This window comes from Hemiscyllium ocellatum, chromosome 5, assembly GCF_020745735.1.
Source record: "Hemiscyllium ocellatum isolate sHemOce1 chromosome 5, sHemOce1.pat.X.cur, whole genome shotgun sequence".
NCBI lineage: Eukaryota > Metazoa > Chordata > Chondrichthyes > Orectolobiformes > Hemiscylliidae > Hemiscyllium > Hemiscyllium ocellatum.
The window spans coordinates 100587366-100609069 of NC_083405.1; the positions used below are offsets into that span (position 1 = coordinate 100587366).

The 21704-nt window shown below is 37.9% G+C and overlaps 1 protein-coding gene across 2 annotated transcripts in view; it reads left to right on the top strand.

Annotated features, from left to right (window-relative positions):
• Window positions 1-3138: 3138 nt before the first annotated feature.
• Window positions 3139-21704, top strand: part of waca (WW domain containing adaptor with coiled-coil a) — a 128035-nt gene continuing 109469 nt past the window's right edge. For both annotated transcript variants that reach the window (XM_060825041.1, XM_060825043.1), the window contains exons 1-7: window positions 3139-3357; window positions 3639-3672; window positions 4396-4585; window positions 7973-8079; window positions 11151-11266; window positions 11349-11464; window positions 12509-12817. In XM_060825041.1, the coding sequence (XP_060681024.1) occupies window positions 3317-3357; window positions 3639-3672; window positions 4396-4585; window positions 7973-8079; window positions 11151-11266; window positions 11349-11464; window positions 12509-12817 (913 nt within the window). In that variant the 5' untranslated portion in view covers window positions 3139-3316. The remainder of the gene's footprint in view (window positions 3358-3638; window positions 3673-4395; window positions 4586-7972; window positions 8080-11150; window positions 11267-11348; window positions 11465-12508; window positions 12818-21704) is intronic.

The window sequence follows — 21704 nt, forward strand, 5'->3', positions numbered from 1 at the left end:
TGGCACAGACGACAGACTTGCAACTTATTTTGTGATCAAAATGACTTTGCTCCATCTTCATGGCAATATTTCTGTTTTACCTACACTACCATTAAAATATTCATTCATGGCTTCATCACTTTATGGTTTATTTCCCCAACAGTCTCATTGCTGGCCTTTGAAGGACCACCTTCCATGAATGATGCTTTATTAGTACCTAACTCAGCTGCCCCACATCAAATCACATCATTATCATTCATTAACCGCTCCTGGGAGACTATCTTGAAATACTATATTAAAATAGCCTTGGCCCATTCTTCTAGTGCAATAGTCTCTTGTCCTGAAAGACCACAAGATATAGAATTAGGCAATTTGGTTCATCAGGTGTGTGCCACCATTTGATCATGTTACCGTTCTCAACACCATTCTCCTGCCTTTTCCCAGTAACCCTTGACCCCCTTACTAATCAAGAATTTGCTTATCCCTGTCTTAAATGTACTCAATGACTTGGCTTCCATAGCCTTCTGTAACAATGAATTCCATAAATTCACTATCTTCTGGCTGAAGAAATTCCTCATCTCAGTTCGAGCAGGTTTCTCTTCACGATTAGCCTGTGCCCTCAGGTCCTAGCCTCTCCTATGAATGGAAACAGCTTCTGCACATCCACTTTGTCCAGGCTTTTCAGCATTCTGTTAGTTTCAATGAAATCCCAAGTCTCCTTGGAAACTCCATTGAGTACAGACCCAGGGTCCTCAACCATTCATTCTTTAACAAGCCCTTCATTCTTGAGAGCCTGCTCTGGACCTTCTCCAATATCAGCACACCCTTGTTAGAAACGAGGTCCAAAACTTCTCTCAACATTCCAAATACAGTTTCACCAGTACATCCCTGCTCTTTTATTCTAGCTCTCTGGAATGCATTTGACTTCCTAACTGCCAACTGAACCTGCATAATCGTTTTATTTCAGGATTCTTTTAAGATTAAGTCTCTTCTTGTTTAAGATTTTCAAAGTCTTTCCCCATTTATAAAATAGCCATTGTCTCCATCTTTCAGACTCCATTTCATTGGTGCGGGTTGCTGAAATCCTCTCTGAATCTGGAGCACAATAATTGAAGAAGCTCTCCCGACTCCATTTTTGATAACTTAGATTCAGCACTGTCATCTTTAAATGCTTTTAATAATGAACATCTCACATAATGTGGTTTAACTGTTGGATGAGTTAAACAGAACTCACAAATTTAAATCTCATAACAGCTTGATAACTAAGATTAGTTGCAAGAAATAACACTGGTAGTTCTAAAAAAGAGATAATGAAGCCATCAGGTAGGTGCAAAATCTAACAGGTGCACTAATTTTGTTTAGGGACAAACACTGGATGCTCAGCTGAGCAAGGTATTCAATTGTATCAAATGCCAGCTAAGTGCAAATCTCAAGGTCAAAATATTTTAAAACCCTGCCTTCAATCACCTCCTTTGTCAGCCACTTCCAGCTTCAAACTCTGATCACATGCCTTGGGACTGAAGTGACACTAAAGATTTAAATGTCAATTTTGTTTTTGAGGAAGCAATGTGTGAATAGGGACAGACAATTAATACATGTGAGTTAAGAAAATGATGTCATATATGTTGAGTATATCAATATTGAAGGGCATTGATGAAAAGACTTTGGAATTTCAACCACAACCACAGATGTAACCAAAAACAACTGTGAGCACCAATTTAGACTTTTGGACGAAAAGAGTACAGAAAATTTTGAATGGAAAGGTTACCCTAAGTACACATCTAAATGCAGTTTATGAAACACATATCACTCTTCTCATAATTGTTTTTTTGACATCTTAGTCTTTTATTATTTATGTAAAACAAATTATCCTTTCCAAAATATTTTTCTCACTTTAAAATCAATGAAGTGAGTCTGTTGCAACACATTTTCTCCAAGAAAACTCCATTTTAAAAACAAAGCATAAAAAGTTTACCAATTAGTTACCGTGTATATCTCACATTTTACAAGCTGGGTATGTTTTACTTTGGCTTTTTGATAAGAGTTTTAATTTCTAATTGCACAGTTTGAATTGAATCAAGGGCAATAGAGGATGAACAGCAAATAATGATTTGTGGGTTACAGTCATAGCCCACAAAAGAATTTTAAAAATGTTTTATCAATGGGTAAAGCAGTGTACAGGTTTACAAACTTGAGAATTGATTTTCAGCTGAATTTCTCTAGCCACGAAATAACCGATCTAAATTATGATAAACTTCATTGAGTATTTCATAATTTTAACTTCACTCTTGCTAGTTTACTTCGAGTGGCAAAATTACCAAATCGTATATAAAACGTTAAACTTAAATACATCCGCGACTGCTTTTCAGCGATACTGAAAATGTTGAAACAATAAGGTAACGACGTCGCAAAGTTTATTAAATACCAATAAGCAAATCAAGAATTTTACATTACTTTTCTTCAATACAACATTACCGAGCCATCCGGTTGTGTTTTATTCACTCTCATGAGTCCTCGAATGAAAATATAAAGAGACACACAGATAATATATTTTGAATCATAGCCCAACAACTAGTGGCTAAACAGTAGATCAATTAAATCAGAAATTCGCATGCATATGTAAAGCCCCAATATAAGTCAGTGACTGGCAGCCATTTACTGTACATTGACCACTCCGCAGGCCCGCGCGGCCATGACTTGCCCTGGCGCAATCCATCCATCAGTGTCTCACTAAATCTCTGTATTTACCCTTTCACTTGCTTGTGAGTTTTGTTTTTCTTTTTTGCATCGACGAGCTTAATTTGACGATAAATCATTTTCTTCAAAAAAATACAATAGTTCCTAAAGCCACTGCTCACCTCAACCTCGTTTTTTAAAAAAAGTCGGAGCGCAACACACCACGTGACCCAACTCCCAGCATGCCGTTTAAAAATTAACGGAAGAGAAAAATCAGATGCTTAGCAAATTCGGAGGCGGCCTTCGCAATATGATTAAATGTTGTGTTGTTTTATGCAGCCATCTCTGTTGACATTTGTTTGCCTTTTTGTTTTGTTCGCGTGCGGGCGGCTGTTGGGCGGAAAGAGCCGAAGGGTTTCCGGAAAAAGCCGATCATTGGCGGGAGGGTCGGCGTTCCCGATCGCTGACGCGTTACCCGTATGTAGTATGGGCCTCGTCCTCTTCAGTGTTGGTTTGTGTGTGTGAGATGGATCCCGAGAGTTGGTAGTATCTTTACCTGTTTAAAAAAACGAAAAGGGCCAGTTTTTGTGAATTTTTTCCCTCCCCTTTAGGAAAAAAATTATAATTTACCTTTTGATCCACTCCACATACAACAGCATTGATGGTAATGTATGCAAGGAAACAACCGAGACTCAATGATGGGTAAAATGTTCAGGTTTTTTTTCTTGTTATTCTTTAAATTTCCTTTTTCCCCTTTATCGAATTCCTCTTATCTTTTGACAATCCGCCATTTTTACTGTAAACCAAAATAAGTAAAAAAAACTTAAGGAAATGAATCCCCCCGCTTTGTGACCATTTTACTCTGAAAGATCTTCTTAAAAATATATACATTTTCTGCCGAGTTTTTATTTCAAAGTTTTTAAGAAAAAGACGTTTTAGACCACCACTGATATGTTCGTTTTCTGAATTTTGTTTCTTTGCAGGTGTCACGACAGGAGGGAATCCCAACCCTATCAGGTATATTTCTGAGTGAATCGAATGCCGTTTACTTTAATGAAGGCTTGTGCGTCTGAAACAGGCCTCACCACTTCACAGCTGGATCTTAAGGAGACCGGGAAATAAAATAAAATTTCATTTTAAAATGTTGTGCGAAATGTCATTTAGTTATGTTTGGGCGTATTTTAATGACTTTTAGATTCAGTTGGTTTGGGGAGCTGTTCCCTATTTTTGAATATTAATGCATAAAAACGGATGTAAATAAATTTTGAACTGTAGGTGGGCCTAGGTTTCCGTGTCCCTACTTTTTTGTTTCTAGGTTTTGGAACACATTTTTAAGGCATATTTCTGCTGTAAAGATAAGCTAATATACAGATCAATATATGAACCCTGTTGTTTCTACAAATAATTTACTAAAGTTAGTAAAATAGTATGTTAGTGTTTCTAAGCTTAGTTTTAAATTCATTAAATGATGAAGGCCAATGTCATTTTTTTCAAGATTGTTGGACATTTGTAATTATTTGCTTCAAACAGTGTTAAACTGATAGGTTAGTGAAAAATAACAACTGTATAGAAATCTTCTCTGAACTGAGGTTAAGGTGTACTTAGATTGACTTTAAATGAAGAATCAAGCTAGGGAGAACATGAAATCTTTGAAAGCTGCACATTTGCCTACAGTTGCATGTCATTTGCTTCTAGTTCATGTTTCATCTAATTAACTGTTTTATGATTATTCTATTTCAGACTCTTAAATATCCATCCAAGAGTCACACGAGCAGCAGTGATCATCGTCATGACAAAACCAGAGAATCAGGAGATCCATCACCACCCTGTAAAATGCTACGACGTTCTAACAGCCCTGAAAATAAACATAGTGATAGTACAGGACATAAGAGTAAAACTGTGCACTCACATCGAGCCAGAGAGCGAGACGGTATGTTATTGTGTAGTTAGCATGCAGAAAGTCTCAGTTTCGTTGTATTTTGCGGGCTGTCTTTTGGAAAATACATTCTGTCAAAAGCATTGACCAATGATCAAGTAAAATTACAAATAACATTTTTAGATCAGATGCTAAACTTGGCATCTTAAATGCGAAACCCAAATTAGTAGCTGCTTTAGTTTTGTGTGCAGTAGCTACGCCATTTTTGTTTGAATATAACAAATGACTGAAACTTGTGGTGTGGGCCCATGGGATTGTAACTGCAAATGAAAAACTGGATGAATTATAGTGAGACAAGTGAAATGTTGAGAGGTTTTGCTAAACTTGTATTGGGTCTTGACTGGGGCACACTTGTACTGTGTTGCCTTTTCTTTAAATAAAGAGTATAGAGACAATGGAGATGATGCAAAAACAAACTTACAAGGTTGTTATCAGCACTGTAATAGTAATATATAAAAGTACTGAGCAGGCCGAGTCCCATTTCTTTTGACAGGACCATGCCAAGGGGTAATAGAACAGAGTTTTAAAATTATTGAAAGGTTTTGATCGCACAGATGTGGAGGGAATGTTTCTCTTTTGTGTAAAGAATGAAACCAGAAACTGTTAATGTGGGATGGTAACTAATGAATGAGGAATGCGAAACAACTTCACCTCCAGTGTGGTGAGAATTTGGAACTTGTTATTCAAGTGGGTTCAGGCAAATAACATAAATGCATATTGGAAGGCGATGTGATTAGCATGTGAGACAGTAGGGAATAGAAGATTATGATGACAAAGTTTAGGGAAAGAGGAGACTTCAGTGGAGCACGAACCTGTTTGTGTATGGTAGATGTTATATTACATTATTTTGTATATTTTTAAAAATGAGTCAAAATAGTGGTGTCAAATTGCATTGAAAAGTCTTCTAACTGGAATGGACAGCTGCAGAATGAGAGCATTAAGAACATTAGTGCACCTTTACCAAAGGTAAATCTTAGCCACTGTTTTACTGTTGAAACAGTATCAACATTTTATTAGTACAGTAGTATTAACAAGTCCAAATGCAAAGGTTTGGATATTATACAAAGTCATTGAATGGAATGTTTGTTTGAACAATTATTGCTAGTCCCAAAAATTTGCAGCTTTTTTAAAGTCAAAAGTTGTATTTATTGAGCTTTTAATTCTGTAGTACAGTGTATATTATGTGTTCAATCAACAGGTCAGATTTCTAATCGTTCATGTGCAATGAATAGGATCAATCCATAGCTTTGACAGTGAACTAAATTAACAATTAATCCATTTCAATGGTCACAACCTGAATTTTCCAACAGACTGAAATGTTTGGTGAAAGGTGTTGGCCTTTATTCTTCTCTGTTTCACTCATGAGAAAAACAGAGACCCTGATCCTGTAATTGCGCTAGCTTTGCAGATGTTGTAGCACAAACAATTAGTGCAAGATTTGAATCATAAAGTCCCTGCAGTGCAGGTACAGCCATTTGGCCCATCAAGTTTGCACTAACCCTTTGAAGAGCATCCCATTCTCACCCCATAACCACATATTTACCACTGTTAACCGACCCAGCCTGCACACGATGGGACAATTTGGCATAGCCAATCCACCTGACTTAGACACATTTGGACTGTGGGAGGAAACCTCTCCGAGATCACGCAAGGCTGGAATTGAACCCAGGTCTCTGGTGCTGTAAGACAGCAGTGCTAATAACTGTGCTACCATGTGTTTCGGTGCTGTTACTATCCCAATGGAAGCAAATAGTTTCTAGTAGACCTTTCCTCCTGCAGAAATGTTTACCGTGTTGGAAGAAAATACCATGGTGGTTTTAAGGATCCTATTTGTATTCTATTCAAAATAAATAGTTTTTTTGCAAAGGCAAACAACAAGTGGCTCCAGTATTGAAATGATGCTGGTTGACAGAAGAAAGCCAGTTAACTTGCATCTGGAGCTAAGTATGTTCTCTGAAGTTGTTATCCTTTTAATGACCAATCTTGATTGTATCCTTTTTCTAAATGTGGTATGATGTCAATTCCTAAGTGTTGCCATTCTCAGCCAAAAGAAAACTTGTGTTAAATAGTCTTATGTTGACAGGCTGCAATAGTTCAGAATGAATAGTGTTTTGAAGTGCAGTGGTTTGGACAAATGTGGCAATTTTTCTTAATGGCTAATGTCCACATGTTGGGGAAAAAACTGAATTAACTGTGAAATAATTAGTTTTGCTGATGTGAACATACAGCGAGAGCCCTGCTTTTCATGAAGCTTATTCATGTACATGAAAACATTGAAACAGGCAGGTGAGACATGGTTCAGAATAGCCTCTGAAAAACACTACTACGTTAGAGTGCAGACAATTAGTGAGTTCAAATCTTTTGATTTGTGCTACAAAAACAAATAGACAAGTTAGATTAATAACTGAGCAATACCGTGGCACACTTTTGTTCAGAACTGTTACACCAGTTTGCTTTTATTAGTGAACACATTCCACTCTGTCAATTTTTCCAAGTTTGAGAAATAAGAATATTGTCAAAATCACTCCATTTCTCTATCTCATTGGCTGCCCCTTAGTGTGGTGCAGGTATCTGAAAATAAATCTTGTGTGCTGTGGACATGCAGCAGACCTTTTTGGAAATGTCAATTTCGGCTCTCATAGCAGTCTTTCTGAGCTCTTGATGGCTGTTTGGCGTTGCCAGCAGATGAGCACTAATTTTATGTGTTACAAATTTCATTCTGTGGTCAATAACTTCAAACTTCTCCTGTTTCATTTTATTTATTTAATTTATCCTAAACTTTCTAAATTACCACAATGCCACTATCTTTCACTGTTCAAATATGAAACTCAATTGAGTTGATAAAAATGTCATTTATGATATTCCCTTTCATGTTAACTTATGTTTTTGACTTATTTGGAGATTCTCAGCAAAAGGATGAGGTTCTCCTAATTGCCAATCCTAAATGGCTATATTTAGAAACAAAAAAATAACTGGAAGCTGCTTTGAACTAGTGGGTAAGGAACATTAGTATGGCAATTCCAGCTGGGCACAAAGGTATTAGTTTAGGGAAAGCTTGTGTTTTGATTTCTATCCAATGAAGCGAGTTAGAAATGTGTATGTGTGGAGATTGGCTGAAGGAATCTGCCATTATTAGATTTTTCAATCTATCCTTGGCATTTGGAAATTTAACAAGAGGATACTTAATGTCCTTGCAAGTATACTTCAGAAAGGAAATGGTGAATTTTTGAGTGGGTTGGGAGGTGAGAAAATTGGTGAAAGAAGGCACTTAAACTATTTTTAGAAAAATGTGTATAGACTGGTAACCTTGTGTGAAACAGTTAGCTCAGGCACAAACATAGTAAATTAACCTATGTAATAAATCTACTGTATTTGTTTCAGGGACCAGCTATTCTCCACAGGAGAATTCACATAATAACAGTACCCACCATAGCTCAAATTCACATTCTTCTAATCCTAGTAACAATCCAAGTAAAACTTCAGACGCAGTAAGTATTTCTTTTGTAATTCCTTCATAAAATGTCGCATATTTCATTTAAGGTCATAGGACTTCTATATTTTGGTTTTCTCAAACTCTTAATTAAACCGCTTGGCAACTGGAAATTTACTTCCTTACTTTTAGTTCTTTGCAGAGTGATCTAGTTCATGTCTTGAGTCACCAATTTTGAATGTTCTGAATTTCAACTAGAATGCAACTGTTTAAACAGAAACAAAATAAGGAAGAATTTTGCAGCTAATATTTTTCCAGTCAAATTAATCATCAACGTATTTGTAACTTAATATAGAGCAGTAAGTGTCTGAAAATACAGAGCAATTCTTATTTTGAAAGAAACCTTAGTACAGGGCAACATAATTTTATTATATCTTCATCTGAAACCATGTAAAATGATATATTGGCTGATATAATAAACTTTGCCTTGAAATTTGTGAGGTTCAATCTTTAATGCATGTAGGGTCTGAGAAATCCACACAGGATGACTTATTTGTAATGACCTTACTTGATGATTAAACCCAAAGAATTTGTTTGTTTTACATTTACATGGTGCAACACATTGAACTTACGTTTTGTGGAGAAATAGAATCAGAAGTAACCAGGTGTGGATCATCAAAAAAAAATTTAGGGCAAATGGAAATTGATTGCCTTTCAATCTGCAAAACTAATAAGTTTCCAGATGAACATAGTTGATACATTCTTATGTCCCAAGAACTGCAGCATAACAATGCATATGTTTCTGCTGCTGGACAGCTAATGGACATGGAGTGTTCCATAAATGTACACTCCATTTTTAATTTGAAAATTATCTGTCTGATCTAATTTCACAGGCGGAATAAAGCAAACTAAATCCTCTTGGGGTAAGGGAAGGACAGCTGTCTTTTAAATATTGAACATCTGTCTTTTTTTAACATGTGCAAAAATGTGGAAGTTTGAGTGTAAATTACAAAGGAGCTCTGTTTTCAAGTAGTATGCCAAAATTGTCAAAATTATTTTTTGCCTTCCAAGCTCCATGATTTTGTTTTGTTTTGAAAAACTTAGCATTGTGTGTCATAACATGGATGATCAAATGATTGGGTTTTTTTAATTGATCATCTGGGATGTGGGTATCTCTGGCAGAGCCAGAATTGGTTGCTTGTTCTTGAACTGTGTGGTTTACTTGGCAATTTCAGAGGGCAGTTAAGATTTAGCCACATGAATCTTCAATCATGTGGAAGTCAGAGCGGTAAGGATGTCAGATTTCCTTCCCTGAATGGCATTTGTGACGAGGTGGACTTTTATAAATAGTTTGACAGTTGCCACTACTGAGGCTTGCTTTCAATTCCACATTTGATTCCGCAAGTTACCATGGTAGGATTTGAATACATGCCCCACAGCATTACCGTGTTTCTGGATGACTTGACCACCATGCCACATACTCTCCATTCAAATATGGAATTGGCAATTAGCTTGTTAGCAATATGTTCTCTTAGGTAATAATTGTAGCAAAGTGCCTCAATACATGCATTGTAAACTCATTGAAACATATGCATGTTATTTCAAGTAGTGTCTGCAGAGCCAGTTTCTTTGTAAAAAATATGTGATGGAAGGTGCTTGTTTGCCATTGTGTCAGTGATGTGCTGTTTGTTAATGTAGACTGTTGTGCATGGAGCAGACAAGTCCAGTTGCTTTCAGACCAAAACAGGAAAAGCATATTTTCAAGGTCGTATTTTGTATAGGTGGTTTGCCCACACTTCAATTCAGAGAATTGTATGGTTACAAGAGAGGGGGAGAAAAAAAATGTATATAAAAGTTCTAACTTTCTTTTGGGTATTTGTAAACAAAAATGATGTGGAAATGTCTGTTTCTTAAAATGCTTGTTAAATATGATTTTAATTTTCTGATACTGCGTATAATGGGGGTTATTTTCTTCACTTCTTTTACACGACTCTCCTTCCAAAATTACACAGACCCACAACATTGCCTTTAGATATGGCTGCGATATATTGGCAAAAATGTAAATGATACAATAAGTCACATATTACGTACATGTATTGTGAGCCATGTTTGTGGGAATTGTGATCTTGCCACTGGAAATTTATCCAAGTGCTCACATAGCTGTAGTCCACGATTGTGGACCCATCACCCACATGGTAATCCGAATTAATCTTCCAGTGCACAACAAGATCTCACAAAGTTAAATGGAATGACTAGTTAAGCTGTTTTGAGACATAATGCAATGTTGAGAGGTTCTTTGAGTGTGCAAATGACATCTTACACTACTGCACAAATATAAATTTCATCTGAAGGCTCTTCAACATGCAGCAATCTCTGCGTGCTCCACAAAGTATCAATCTTCCTCAAGGTTCTAGTTCTGAGATCTCAAATTATAACAGTTGAGTGCCACCAACTAAGGCAAGCAAGTGTAACTTCTGTCTGTGATATGTGCTTTACACTTGGTGCTACTGTTGTTGGGTTTCTGTATATCAATAGTCAGTAATACCAGTAGCTGCTTCAAACCTAAAACTGTTTAGCCGATTAAAGATATAATTTCAGTTCTAACTAGAAATGTGGATAGATGTGCTGTGATTGTGGGTATGGTTATCCTATAATTGGTCAAGATATTAGGCAATCTACAGTTCCTGAACTGAACAAATAATGACTCCAGTAATTTCAAAAATCTCACAACACCAGGTTGTAGTCCCAGTAGATTTATTTGGAAGCACTAGCTTTCGGAGCACTGCTCCTTCATCAGGTGGTTGTAGAGTCCACAACCACATGTTGAAGGAGCAGCGTTTTGAAAGCTAGTGCTTCTAAATAATCCTGTTGGGCTATAACCTGGTGTTAGGTGACTTTTAACATTGTATACCCCAGTCCAACACTGGCATCTCTAAATCACGTAATTTCAGTATGCTAGATGTTTATCAGCATTAAATTGAGTAGTGGACTGCCTGCGTACAGTAAGTGGAATAATTGTTTCCAAGCTTTTGAGTTGTTGAGCACTAAATCCAGTCTGAAGCACTGAAAGAAACACAAAAGTGAAGATAATTTAACTTTTTGATTTAATTCTTTCTGTCTTTAATGTAGCCTTTTGAACCAACTGATGACTGGTCAGAGCACATCAGCTCATCAGGCAAAAAATACTACTACAACTGCAGGACAGAAGTTTCTCAGTGGGAGAAACCCAAAGAGTGGATTGAAAGGTACATGTTCAGTTTATCAAATATTATGTGATAAACAGGTATCCTAAATAGGTCACAAACAATGGTTCTTTTGTTTGTGCAGGGAGCAGAGGCAAAAAGAAGCAAGTAAAGTTGGGGTTGTTAACAGCTTCCCAAGAGATCGAGATTACAGAAGGGAAACCTTGCAAGCAACTGCTGGCAGTGGGTTTACAAGTGGAAGTAAGTAACAGCATTTAGTCAAGTAATAAACAATTAATGTTGCCAGATTTCTCTCTCAGGGTTCACATAATGTGCAGACTTAGCTGAACTTTGTAGAATTGGAATACAATTTAGTGTTATCAAACTGATGAGCAATGTCAAACAAATAGTTTATTTGTCGTAGAATATGAAGCAAGTAATTTGCTGATGCTGCATTATGATTCTGGTACATAAATTCTGACAGTCTTAAAGATTCTAAATGGGCTGAAGTTGTACACATACTGAAATAAGGCAATTTTCCTCATTGTAGTTTCATAAAAGTAAATGTAACTGAGTGAATTATTGAAAGATAACACTCATATTCATTTTTTTTTAACTCCCTCTGGCTACTGATATCATTTAATCTTCCCTGTAACAAGTCATTTGTGGCCTTAGGGTAAAAGTAACCTGCAAGAGTTGCCAGTTTGCCGCAGAGCATCTCCTCGGGAACTGATGACCCTGAATCATTTATCACCTGTTTAAAATAAAATTGAACTTGTGCATTATTATGCTAAATAATTTTGGCATTTAAATAAATGCCCAGGAGTAAACCAGTCTAATTTCTGGGTGTCCAGTTAATTATGTAAGACTGAAATACATTCATAATTTGATTTTCCTCCTATTGCCACACAACTGTCTAAACCAGGATGTATGTTGAACACGAAAGGTTTATTTCTAATATTTGTACTAGTTGGTTTAATGTGCTGGAAAAACGTGGAGTTTAATAACATCTATTCATGTCAGCCTGATATAAATGATGTTCCAGAGCTAAAATGGCTGCAACCAAAGATCACTTAAGTGAAATTAAATGGATTATGTCATAGCAGTGACACCACAAGGTACAAGGTCTAATGCATCCTGAGTAGATGTTTTGATTCTAACAACTCTTGCATTTTAAAACATTAATTATGAAGAATTGAGGGTACTGTTAATAAATTAGCCAATAGTGCTCTAATAATCATTCTAATTTCAACATTTCCCCCTTTTATTTTTTTTTGCCACATTACCTTTGTGAATCATGAAAAGTGGAAGACAAGCATTCCAGCGGTGCCAGTAGTATGCTCTCCCAGAATATTTTGTCCCAGACAAACAGACACAATGACAGAGACTACCGACTGCCCAGAACAGAGACTCCTGGTGGAGCTGCCCCAGTGCAGCACCCCGTCAAACCAGTGGTTCTCCCAACTTCAAACCCAAGCACTGTTCCTTCTAGTCCTTTTAGTCTACAGCCTGAGCATCAGCCAAAGAAATCCTTTGATGCTAATGGAGCAGCTACTGTACCGAAAGTGCCTACACCCACACCTTCCGTCCCCATTCAGAAGACAGAGAAGAAAGGTACGTATGCTGGGGTATATTTGATTTGTTTGAGTTCATGCACGTTTTTAGTTCACAAGTGAGACTGAAGCTCATTATAAAACAGTGCTAATGTACTGGTTTGAAAACACTGAACTGAGAGACAACTGAAAGTAATCACATGTCTAAGTATCTAAACTAATGTTGGATCTCATTGCAAGAATTGAACCAGTACTGCAATAAATCATTAAAACATTAACTTGGTTTCTGTTAATCAGATTGCAAAATTGGACTAATTTATCAAGGTACAAGGTTTTTAGGGAAAGTGCATGTGCCTGATTGAAGGCTTCTCTTCTGATGCTATGCTGTGTTAAAGAAATTGTGTTCAGCCTTCTGTAGCACATTGGAAAACAAGATCTGAAACCGCTTTATAGCCATCGAAACATTTTTCGAGCGTTGTTTTAATATTGTTTTGTTGGAAGATAATGGATAGCATTGGGAAAACTTTTGTTAAACAGCAGTTTATGCATTTTCTTTACTAGTAAATGTTTTAAACACCTGAAAGAGCTGTGAAGGAGATTGAATGAGCTATCATTGAATTGATTGAACAGTTTTATTTTCAGACTTGTATGTTATTGACCTTTTGTATATTTTAAAGAGGTTATAAAGTACCTTTACATTTGAATGAACTTTACTTATCAAGGCTGGGATTCGGGCAACGCACATGTGCTACCTTTTCCGTGTTAGATCTGTGAAAAAAGATTAGTGTTCTGCGGCACTGAAACAGAACCTTCCATCCGACTCATGTGAGCTGAGCAGATAGCCTAAACTGATCTAAATGATGCCAAAATTGGAGGTGTAGTGGACAGTGAAGAAGATTACCTGAGATTCCAATGGAATCTTTGTCAGATGGGCCAATGGGTTCAGAAGAGACAGATGGAGTTTAATTTAGATGAATGTGAGGTGCTGCATTTTGGGAAAGCAAATATTAGCAGAACTTATACACTTAATGGAAGGGTCCTCGGGGGTGTTGTTGAACAAAGAGACCTTGGAGTACAGGTTCATAGCTCCTTGAAAGTGGAGTCACAGATAGACAGGATAGAGAAGAAGGCGTTTGGTATGCTTTCTTTTATCGGTCAGAGTATTGAGTATAGGAGTTGGGAGGTCATGTTGCAGCTGTACAAGACATTGGTTAGGCCATGTTGGAATATTGCATGCAATTCTGGTCTCCTCCTTATCGGAAAGATGTTGTGACACTTGTAAGTGTTCAGAAAAGATTTACAAGAATGTTGCCAGGATTGGAGCATTTGAGCTCGAGGGAGAGGTTGAATAGGCTGGGGCTGTTTTCCCTGGAGCGTCGAAGGCTGAGGGGTGATCTTTTAGAGGTTGATAAAATCGTGAGGGGCATGGATAGGGTAAATAGACAAGGTCTTTTCCCTTGGGGTCGGGGAGTCCAGAACTAGAGGGGAAAGATATAAAAGAGACACAAGGGGCAGTTTTTTCAGGCAGATGGTGGTACGTGTATGGAATGAGCTGCCAGAGGAAGTGGTGGAGGCTGGTACATTGCAACATTTAAAAGGCATTTGGATGGGTATATGAATAGGAAGGGTTTGGAGGGATATGAGCCGGGTGCTGGCAGGTGGGACTAGATTGGGTTGGGATATCTGGTTGGCGTGGACGAGCTGGACCGAAAGGTCTGTTTCCGTGCTGTACATCTCTTTGACTCTGTGATTCTCGTCCTATTTGCAAGCATTTGGCTCATGTCCCTCTGAACCCTTCCTGTTCATGTACCCATCCAGATGCCTTTTAAATGTTCTAATTGTACCTGCCTCCATCACCCCTTCTGGCAGGCTGTTCCATGCACCCACATCCCTCTGCATGAAAAAATTGTTGCCAGATCCCTTTTAAATCTTGCCCCCCTCAACGTAAACCTATGCCGTCTAGTTTTGGGTTCCCCTAACCTGGGGCAAAGACCTTGGCTAGTCACACTATTCATGCCCCTCAATTTCGTAATCCTCTAAAGTCACCCCTCAGTCTCCTATGCTCTGGGAGGAAAAAAGCCCCAGCCTATTCAGCCCTTTTGATATGATTCTGTCCTCGCTTGTGTATGTGATTTGGAACTAGATCAAACAGGAAAATTCAAGCATCTTTGGTCCCACCTCCTGACAAGTTTGTACTTTTCTAAAAGAGAAGTCACTATGCAGCACCAATTTTCTGACTGTGGTAAAGGTGAGCTTTAAAAGATGTCCCTGCTTTTTCACTGCTTGACAACTTAAAAACCTGGCAACTAATACTAAATTAGGATGGAGTCTATGGTGGTACATTTACAATAGCTTCTTGGTTTAAAATGTCCCAGTCAAAAGGGAGGAATAGCAGCCCCACAGGTCACCTGTCCTCCCTTCTGTTTTAAGCAAGGAGCACACTTAGCAATGAAAGCGGTATATATCTAGGAATGGTTACCTTAATTAGAGATATTATTTTTAAGGCCAAATCTCCTTTTTAAGGGCACATTTTTAGAGCTGATTTGATGCTCAAAATATTTGTATAACCCATGACCTGTAATTAGAAATAATACTGTCTTAAGATTTGTGAGCAAGTACTAATAAATGTTTGGGGACAATCACGCAAATTATTTGATTAATGTCTGTTTGATTATTTTGAAACTTTTGTGATAAATCTAAATATTCTATCGACATAGGGAAAGTATCTCTGATTATTCTCACAACTCTAACCAGCTGATCCAGAAGGCGTAGTGCAACTAATAGATTACACGCTCATGGTCAGGCAGAAAATTGAGCTGATTTGATTCCCTGTGTGATTGGTAGATGTTTACTCCATTTGCTAATGGTTATGCTTTTAATTGTGATCCAGACTGGAATAGTCATATTATTATTTGGAATAAAACTGTGAAGTAATAGTACAAGGAAGTGGAATTCTATTGACTTCACAGAATTATGAACATAGAGAGTATGTGTTCATGATGTGCTGAAAATTGATGGATCTGTTCGATATGCAGTATTTTAACGAGTATAATGGTCCAGAATGAGTTGGAGTGAAGCATGTCATGGCATGTACTGCTGGCTTGATGTGATCATGGTGAGATGAGATCAGTGGGGTTCGAAAAGATGCGTGGAAGAGTCTCTTTCACAAACCAATGTATTTCTAAGCATGGACAAAAGCAAATTGACTGAGAAGGAAATAGTGTATGTCAGTAACATTAAATACAAAAAAAAGCGAAGACAATTTGAAAACTTAACAACCTCTTGAGAATACTTTACCTACAGGAGGAGTGTACATTGTGTACATAGATGGCTAGAACTCTGGATATTTGTAAAATGTATTTTCAGGACAAATGTGGCAATTTTTTGAGAACCGTTGAGCAGTTAATGGGCAGCTGTTGTTTTTGTCAGCGTCTTCTTGGGCAAATGTGCTAATAATCATGACTACTAATAGTACTCGTGCGCCGACTCGTACTACTACACTACTAAAATCCGAGCTCCCTTCTGAACAGCAGTCGTCGAAGACAGCACACCTTGGTTTTAAGGCAATTAAAAGATGGGTCACAAATGTTGCCATCGACAATGATATATGCATCAACTGAAAGAGTTTAAAAAAAACTGTAGATGAAAGTTTAAACTTAGAAGCTCTTATTGTGGATAAAATGTATTGGTCCCTTGTTATCTCAATCAATTTAAAAAGTTGCCAGTTTAGTAATTTTAAAGTGAATTTTATTGACTTTCAAAAATTTGTTTCGGTGAGCTGAATATCTCAAGTTCTTTGATTTTATCTTTACATTGCTGCATCAAGTGTTCGCTAGACAATTTTTGGAAATTATTTTCCTGCCCAAACTCTGAGGAACTTGATCTGGTTGACACGAGGTGGCATTCTGGGTAGAGTTGTTTGTGGGGTTAGATTAGATTTCCTACAGTGTGGAAACAGGCCCTTCTGCCCAACAAGTCCAGACTGACCCTCCAAAGAGCAACCTATTTCCCTACATTCACCCCTGACTAATACACCTACCATTATGGGCATTTTCACATGGCCAATTCACCTGATCTACACATCTTTGGAGGAAACCGGAGTACCCGGAGAAAACCCATGCAGACACGGGGAGAATGTGCAAACTCCACACAGTCACCCAAGGTTGGAATTGAATATGGGTCCCTGGCGATGTAAGGTAGCAGTGCTAACCACTGAGCCAATGTGTTGTCCCAGTTGGGCTTGTTAATTTGATTTTAGAGCATTGTGACTAATTGCTTTGAAAGAAATCTGTTGAGTTTTATGTTGATACATTTAGGATTATTTGAAAAAGTGGTTTCATTTTAGTCATTTCATTACTAAAAGCCCTTTTTAGATCGCATTTCCACATAGTAAATCTTTAACAAATTTTCCTTCCCTTCACAAAATCCTGACTGGAGCTTATTGTTGGGGTAGAACTTGTTTGATAGCTTTTGCATTTCGTCAAATATGTACATTAGTTTTGCAGAACTATGTCTTGTGTCACCAGTGTATGAAATCGAATCGGCTCAAGCAGTATCTTTTGCAGTTGTCATTTAATTGGCAAACTTGCTTTTTAGCATACTTAACTGTGAACTATGTATACACATTTTCATTTGTTTCTTCCGAGAAGTGAAATTTGAAAGTTTTCAAGTTGAGATATACAAAGAATTACTTCCCATAACGTAGAACAGGAACAAAACAAGACCGTTCATCTCCCCAAGCCTACTCCACCATTCAATAAGATCATGGCTAATGCATTTGTTTCAGATTTCACATTGCCATTAACCCCATGATAATTTTAGATTGACCAGAATCCAGTTTTTCAGTTTGAAGGGTGTAAGTGGCAGTTGGCCCAGTTCTCATTAGTTATGTAAGTCTGTGTCTTGTGCATGGATGAGACGATCACATTTGAGCTTGAAAAAGAAAGCATTTGGTAATTTGAACTACTCGAACTTCTGTTTTGAGGATGATGCACCTCATTGAAATGATTTGTTCCGCGTTGGTTTGTATTTTTAACAATCTACATTTGAAGCAAGTGTTAAAAGATGAATCCATAGAATCCCAACAGTAGGAGGCCATTCAGTCCATTGAGTCTGCACTGACCCTCTGAAGAATATCCTGCACAAACCCACTTCGCCCACCGTGACACCATAAACTGACATTAACCATGGCAAATCTACTACTGTATACACCTTTGGACTGTGGGATAAAATCGGAGTGACCAGCAAAAACCCATGCAGACATTGGGAGAATGTGCAGACTACACGCAGACTGTCACTCAGTGCGAGAGCCAAATCTGGGTCCATGGCAGTGTGAGGCAGCTGTGTTACATTTCTGGCAGATTATCACACTCAACCAAACCAAATGGTGCTCACCAAGATCAAGATGCCGAATGAAGACTGAAGCCAAACTCATGATCTACATAAACGAACAGAATGCTGGAGTAACTCAGCAGGTCTGACATATTCTGTCGTCATGAGATTGTGATGCTGAAACAGGAAGTACCTCAAAACATTTGCTTCCTTTTTTCGATGCTGCTTGCAGAAGATCCTATCTCTCAGGTGGGAAGATGACCATCATCTGCATCCTGTCTCAAATATGGAAGCTATGATCATCCACCAACAGCTTTGTTGGCTTTATGATAAAATTGGTATTTCAGATACCAGGCTTCCCAAGTGTATCTCCTTCCAAGTCACTCAGAGCAAATTTACCAGAAGAAGACCAAAACAAAACACCCAGAGGATTTACTGAAAGGTAACATATAGAAATGCATATTGAGTTACATTCCTGGCAGATTATCATACTCAACTAAACTAAATGGAGTCAAAGTTTGTGGAAAGATCCCAGTATTTTTGTGACCCACCATTTGATGAAATCAAATGGGAATATGAGAGTGGTGAAATGAAGCTGCTATGGTCCAAATGACTAACAGCTGTGACCGTAATGCCATTTAGCCCATCTTAAGTCTGCTCCACCATTTGGTCATGGCTGATAGGTTTCTCAAATTGATTCTCCTGCCTTCTTCCCATAACCCTTGATCTCCATTCTAATCAATAACCAATCTCTCTCTCTCTCTCTCTCTCTCTCTCTCTCTCTCAAATTCTCTCAATGACTTGGCCTCCATAGCTTTTGCGGCAACGAGTTCCACAGATTAAACACCCACTGGCTGACAAAATCTCGCCTCATCTTAGTTCTGAAGGGTCATTCCTTCACTCTGAGGCTAGCCCCTCAGCTCCTAATCTCTCCTACTAGTGGAAACATCTTCTCCACGTTCACTTCTCCTGGCCTCTTGGGGTCTGAAATTTTCAGAATACCCTGTCCCAAATGCTTCTGAACTCTGAGTACCAACTCGGAGTCCTCAACCACTCCTCGTTTGAATGGCCCTTGAAATGGGTTGTAGAAAATGGAGGTATGTTCATACATTATACAGAACTGAAGATCAAGGCACATATGATTATGAATAGGGCAATGGAATGAATTTTAGGACCTGGCCCAGAAAACTTTTGTGCCTTTTCTCAGCTGGAGCTATCTACACTAATCTTTTTCCCCCACAGACATTTTTGATATGTTTTCGTAATTCAAATAATTTTGTTGTCTCCTATTATTGGCAATAGCATTTCCTGTTCCAAAAAATCTTTTCAGATTAAATTTGTGTTCTGGGGATCTTGCTTAATAGCAGGTAGAAATTGTCTCACTCTTTGCTTCTTGAAATATGAAGTTTGAAAACTTCTCTCATCTTAATGCCAACTTTTTTATATGTTAGTTGCCCCTGAGTATACCAGTCTTGTATCCTGTATGGTTCTAATCTGATATTAGCAATGTAATATTCCTCTTGTACGGATGGAAAACGTTGTTAGTGCACAACACCCTGTCCAACACTTACCCATTTAGCACTATGTTGTCATAACCTGCTTCCTACTGCATACATACACAGTAAATGCAGAAAATGTGGTGTTGCAATTTTGGCATTGATGCTTTGGTTTCAAGAGCAAATGTTAGTCTTGTGTGATTATTACTAACTGGAGATCCACAGCCTTGTTCCGATGTTCTTGGGAGGCACAAATCCGTACACTACCGTGGCAACATATGGAATTTGAATTCAATAAATTAATAAATCTCTCATTGGCCACTTCCTGTCTTGGTTAATATTGAACTGAGATTTGTTTTTTTTTCTTTTATTTTTAGAAGAAACTCTTCTGGTTCACGTACTTTAAGAAATTTTAGTCTGTTCTCTCACCCTGGTTTGATTTTTGCATGTGATTGCAGACCCACAACAGTTGAGTTTGCTCTTAGTTTTACCTGCCTTATTTCATTTCTACCAAACTGCTGGAGAAAATTTGAACTTCAAAAGTGAGATAATGGGAGTTCAGAAGCATTGTGTACCTGTTACAGTTAATAGTAAGGCTATTAAGAGCAGGGCATAATGGATGAATAAAGATATTCTGTTCAAGAATAAGAAGGATGCATATGAAAGTAGAGACAGAAGAGATGAAATGAATCAGGAGGGCAAAAATTTGAGAGAGCTCAGCAGATAAGGTTAGCGACAATCCAAAGATATTCTAAAAGTGCATTAAGGGTAGAAGAGAAACTAGGGAGAGAATAGAGCCCCTTGAAGAAAAAAAAGGTCATTTGTGTGTGGAACCACAGGAGATGGGAGCAATACTAAACAAATTATACATCAGGTTTTACTGTGTAGGAAGACATGGAGGCGAAGCAACTTAGGAGAAATAAATATTCATGTCTTGAATGCAGTACACTTTTTTGAAGAGGATGTGCTGAAAAAAAAACTAAGGTGGATAAATCTCTGGGACCTGATTATGTTTCCCAGGACTTTGCGGGAAATTAGGGAATAAATTGCAGAGCCCCTGGCAGCAATGTTTGCATCACCTACAGCCATGGGTGAGGTACTGGAAGGTGGCTAATGTTTCTTAAGTTAAGAAAAGCTGTAAGGAGAACCCTGGGAACTATAGACCACTGAGTCTGACATGTGGCAGGTAAGTTGTCTGAGAGAGCGGATTTATAAGAATTTGGAAAGGCAAGAACCAATTTTGGATCGTCCAAGTGGCTTTATTGTTTGAGAAATCATGCCTCACAAACTTTGTTGAGTTTTGTGAGGATGTGACCAAAACGATTGAGGGCTAAGATTGGATGTTATCTACATTGACAAGATTCCACAAACTGATTAGTAAAATTCGATCACGTGGGATTTGAGGAGCGCTGACCAACTGGATACAAAATTAACTTGATTGTAGCAGACAGAGGGTGACAGTGGAGGTTTGTTTTTCAAATTGGAAACTTGTGAAATTGACCAGTAAAATTCCACAGGAATTGGTACTGGATCTATTGCTGTTGGTCATTTATACAAATGATTGGGAAGAAAATTTTAGGAGCCATGGTAATATGTTTGCACATGACACCAAGATTGGCAGTTTAATCGACAATGAAGAAGGTTATCTAAAATTACAAAAGGATCTTGATAATTGAGCCAACCGGCTGAGGTATAGCAGATGGAGTTTAATATGTGAATAAATGTGAAGTGTTGCATTTTGGTAAAACAAATAAGTGCAGGACTTGTACAATTGATGGTCGGGCCCTGGGTTGTGTTGTTGAAAAGAAACGCTAGAGGGTTTGGTCCCTACATAGTTTTAGGAAAGTTGTGCCATCTTGGTAGTTAAGATGTTTTGCAGGCATGCCTTCATTGCTTAGAGCACTGAAGATATAAGTTGGGATGTCATGTTGAGGTTGCAAGGGAAGTTGGTGAGGCTGGTTTTTGAATTCTGTGTATTGTTCTGGTCGCCCTGCTATCGGAAGGATATTATTAAATTGGAGCGGATTGAGAAAAGATTTACAATAATGTTACTAGGACTGGAGGGTTTGAGCTGTAAAAATATACTGGATAGGTTGAGACATTTTTCACTGGTGCATAGGA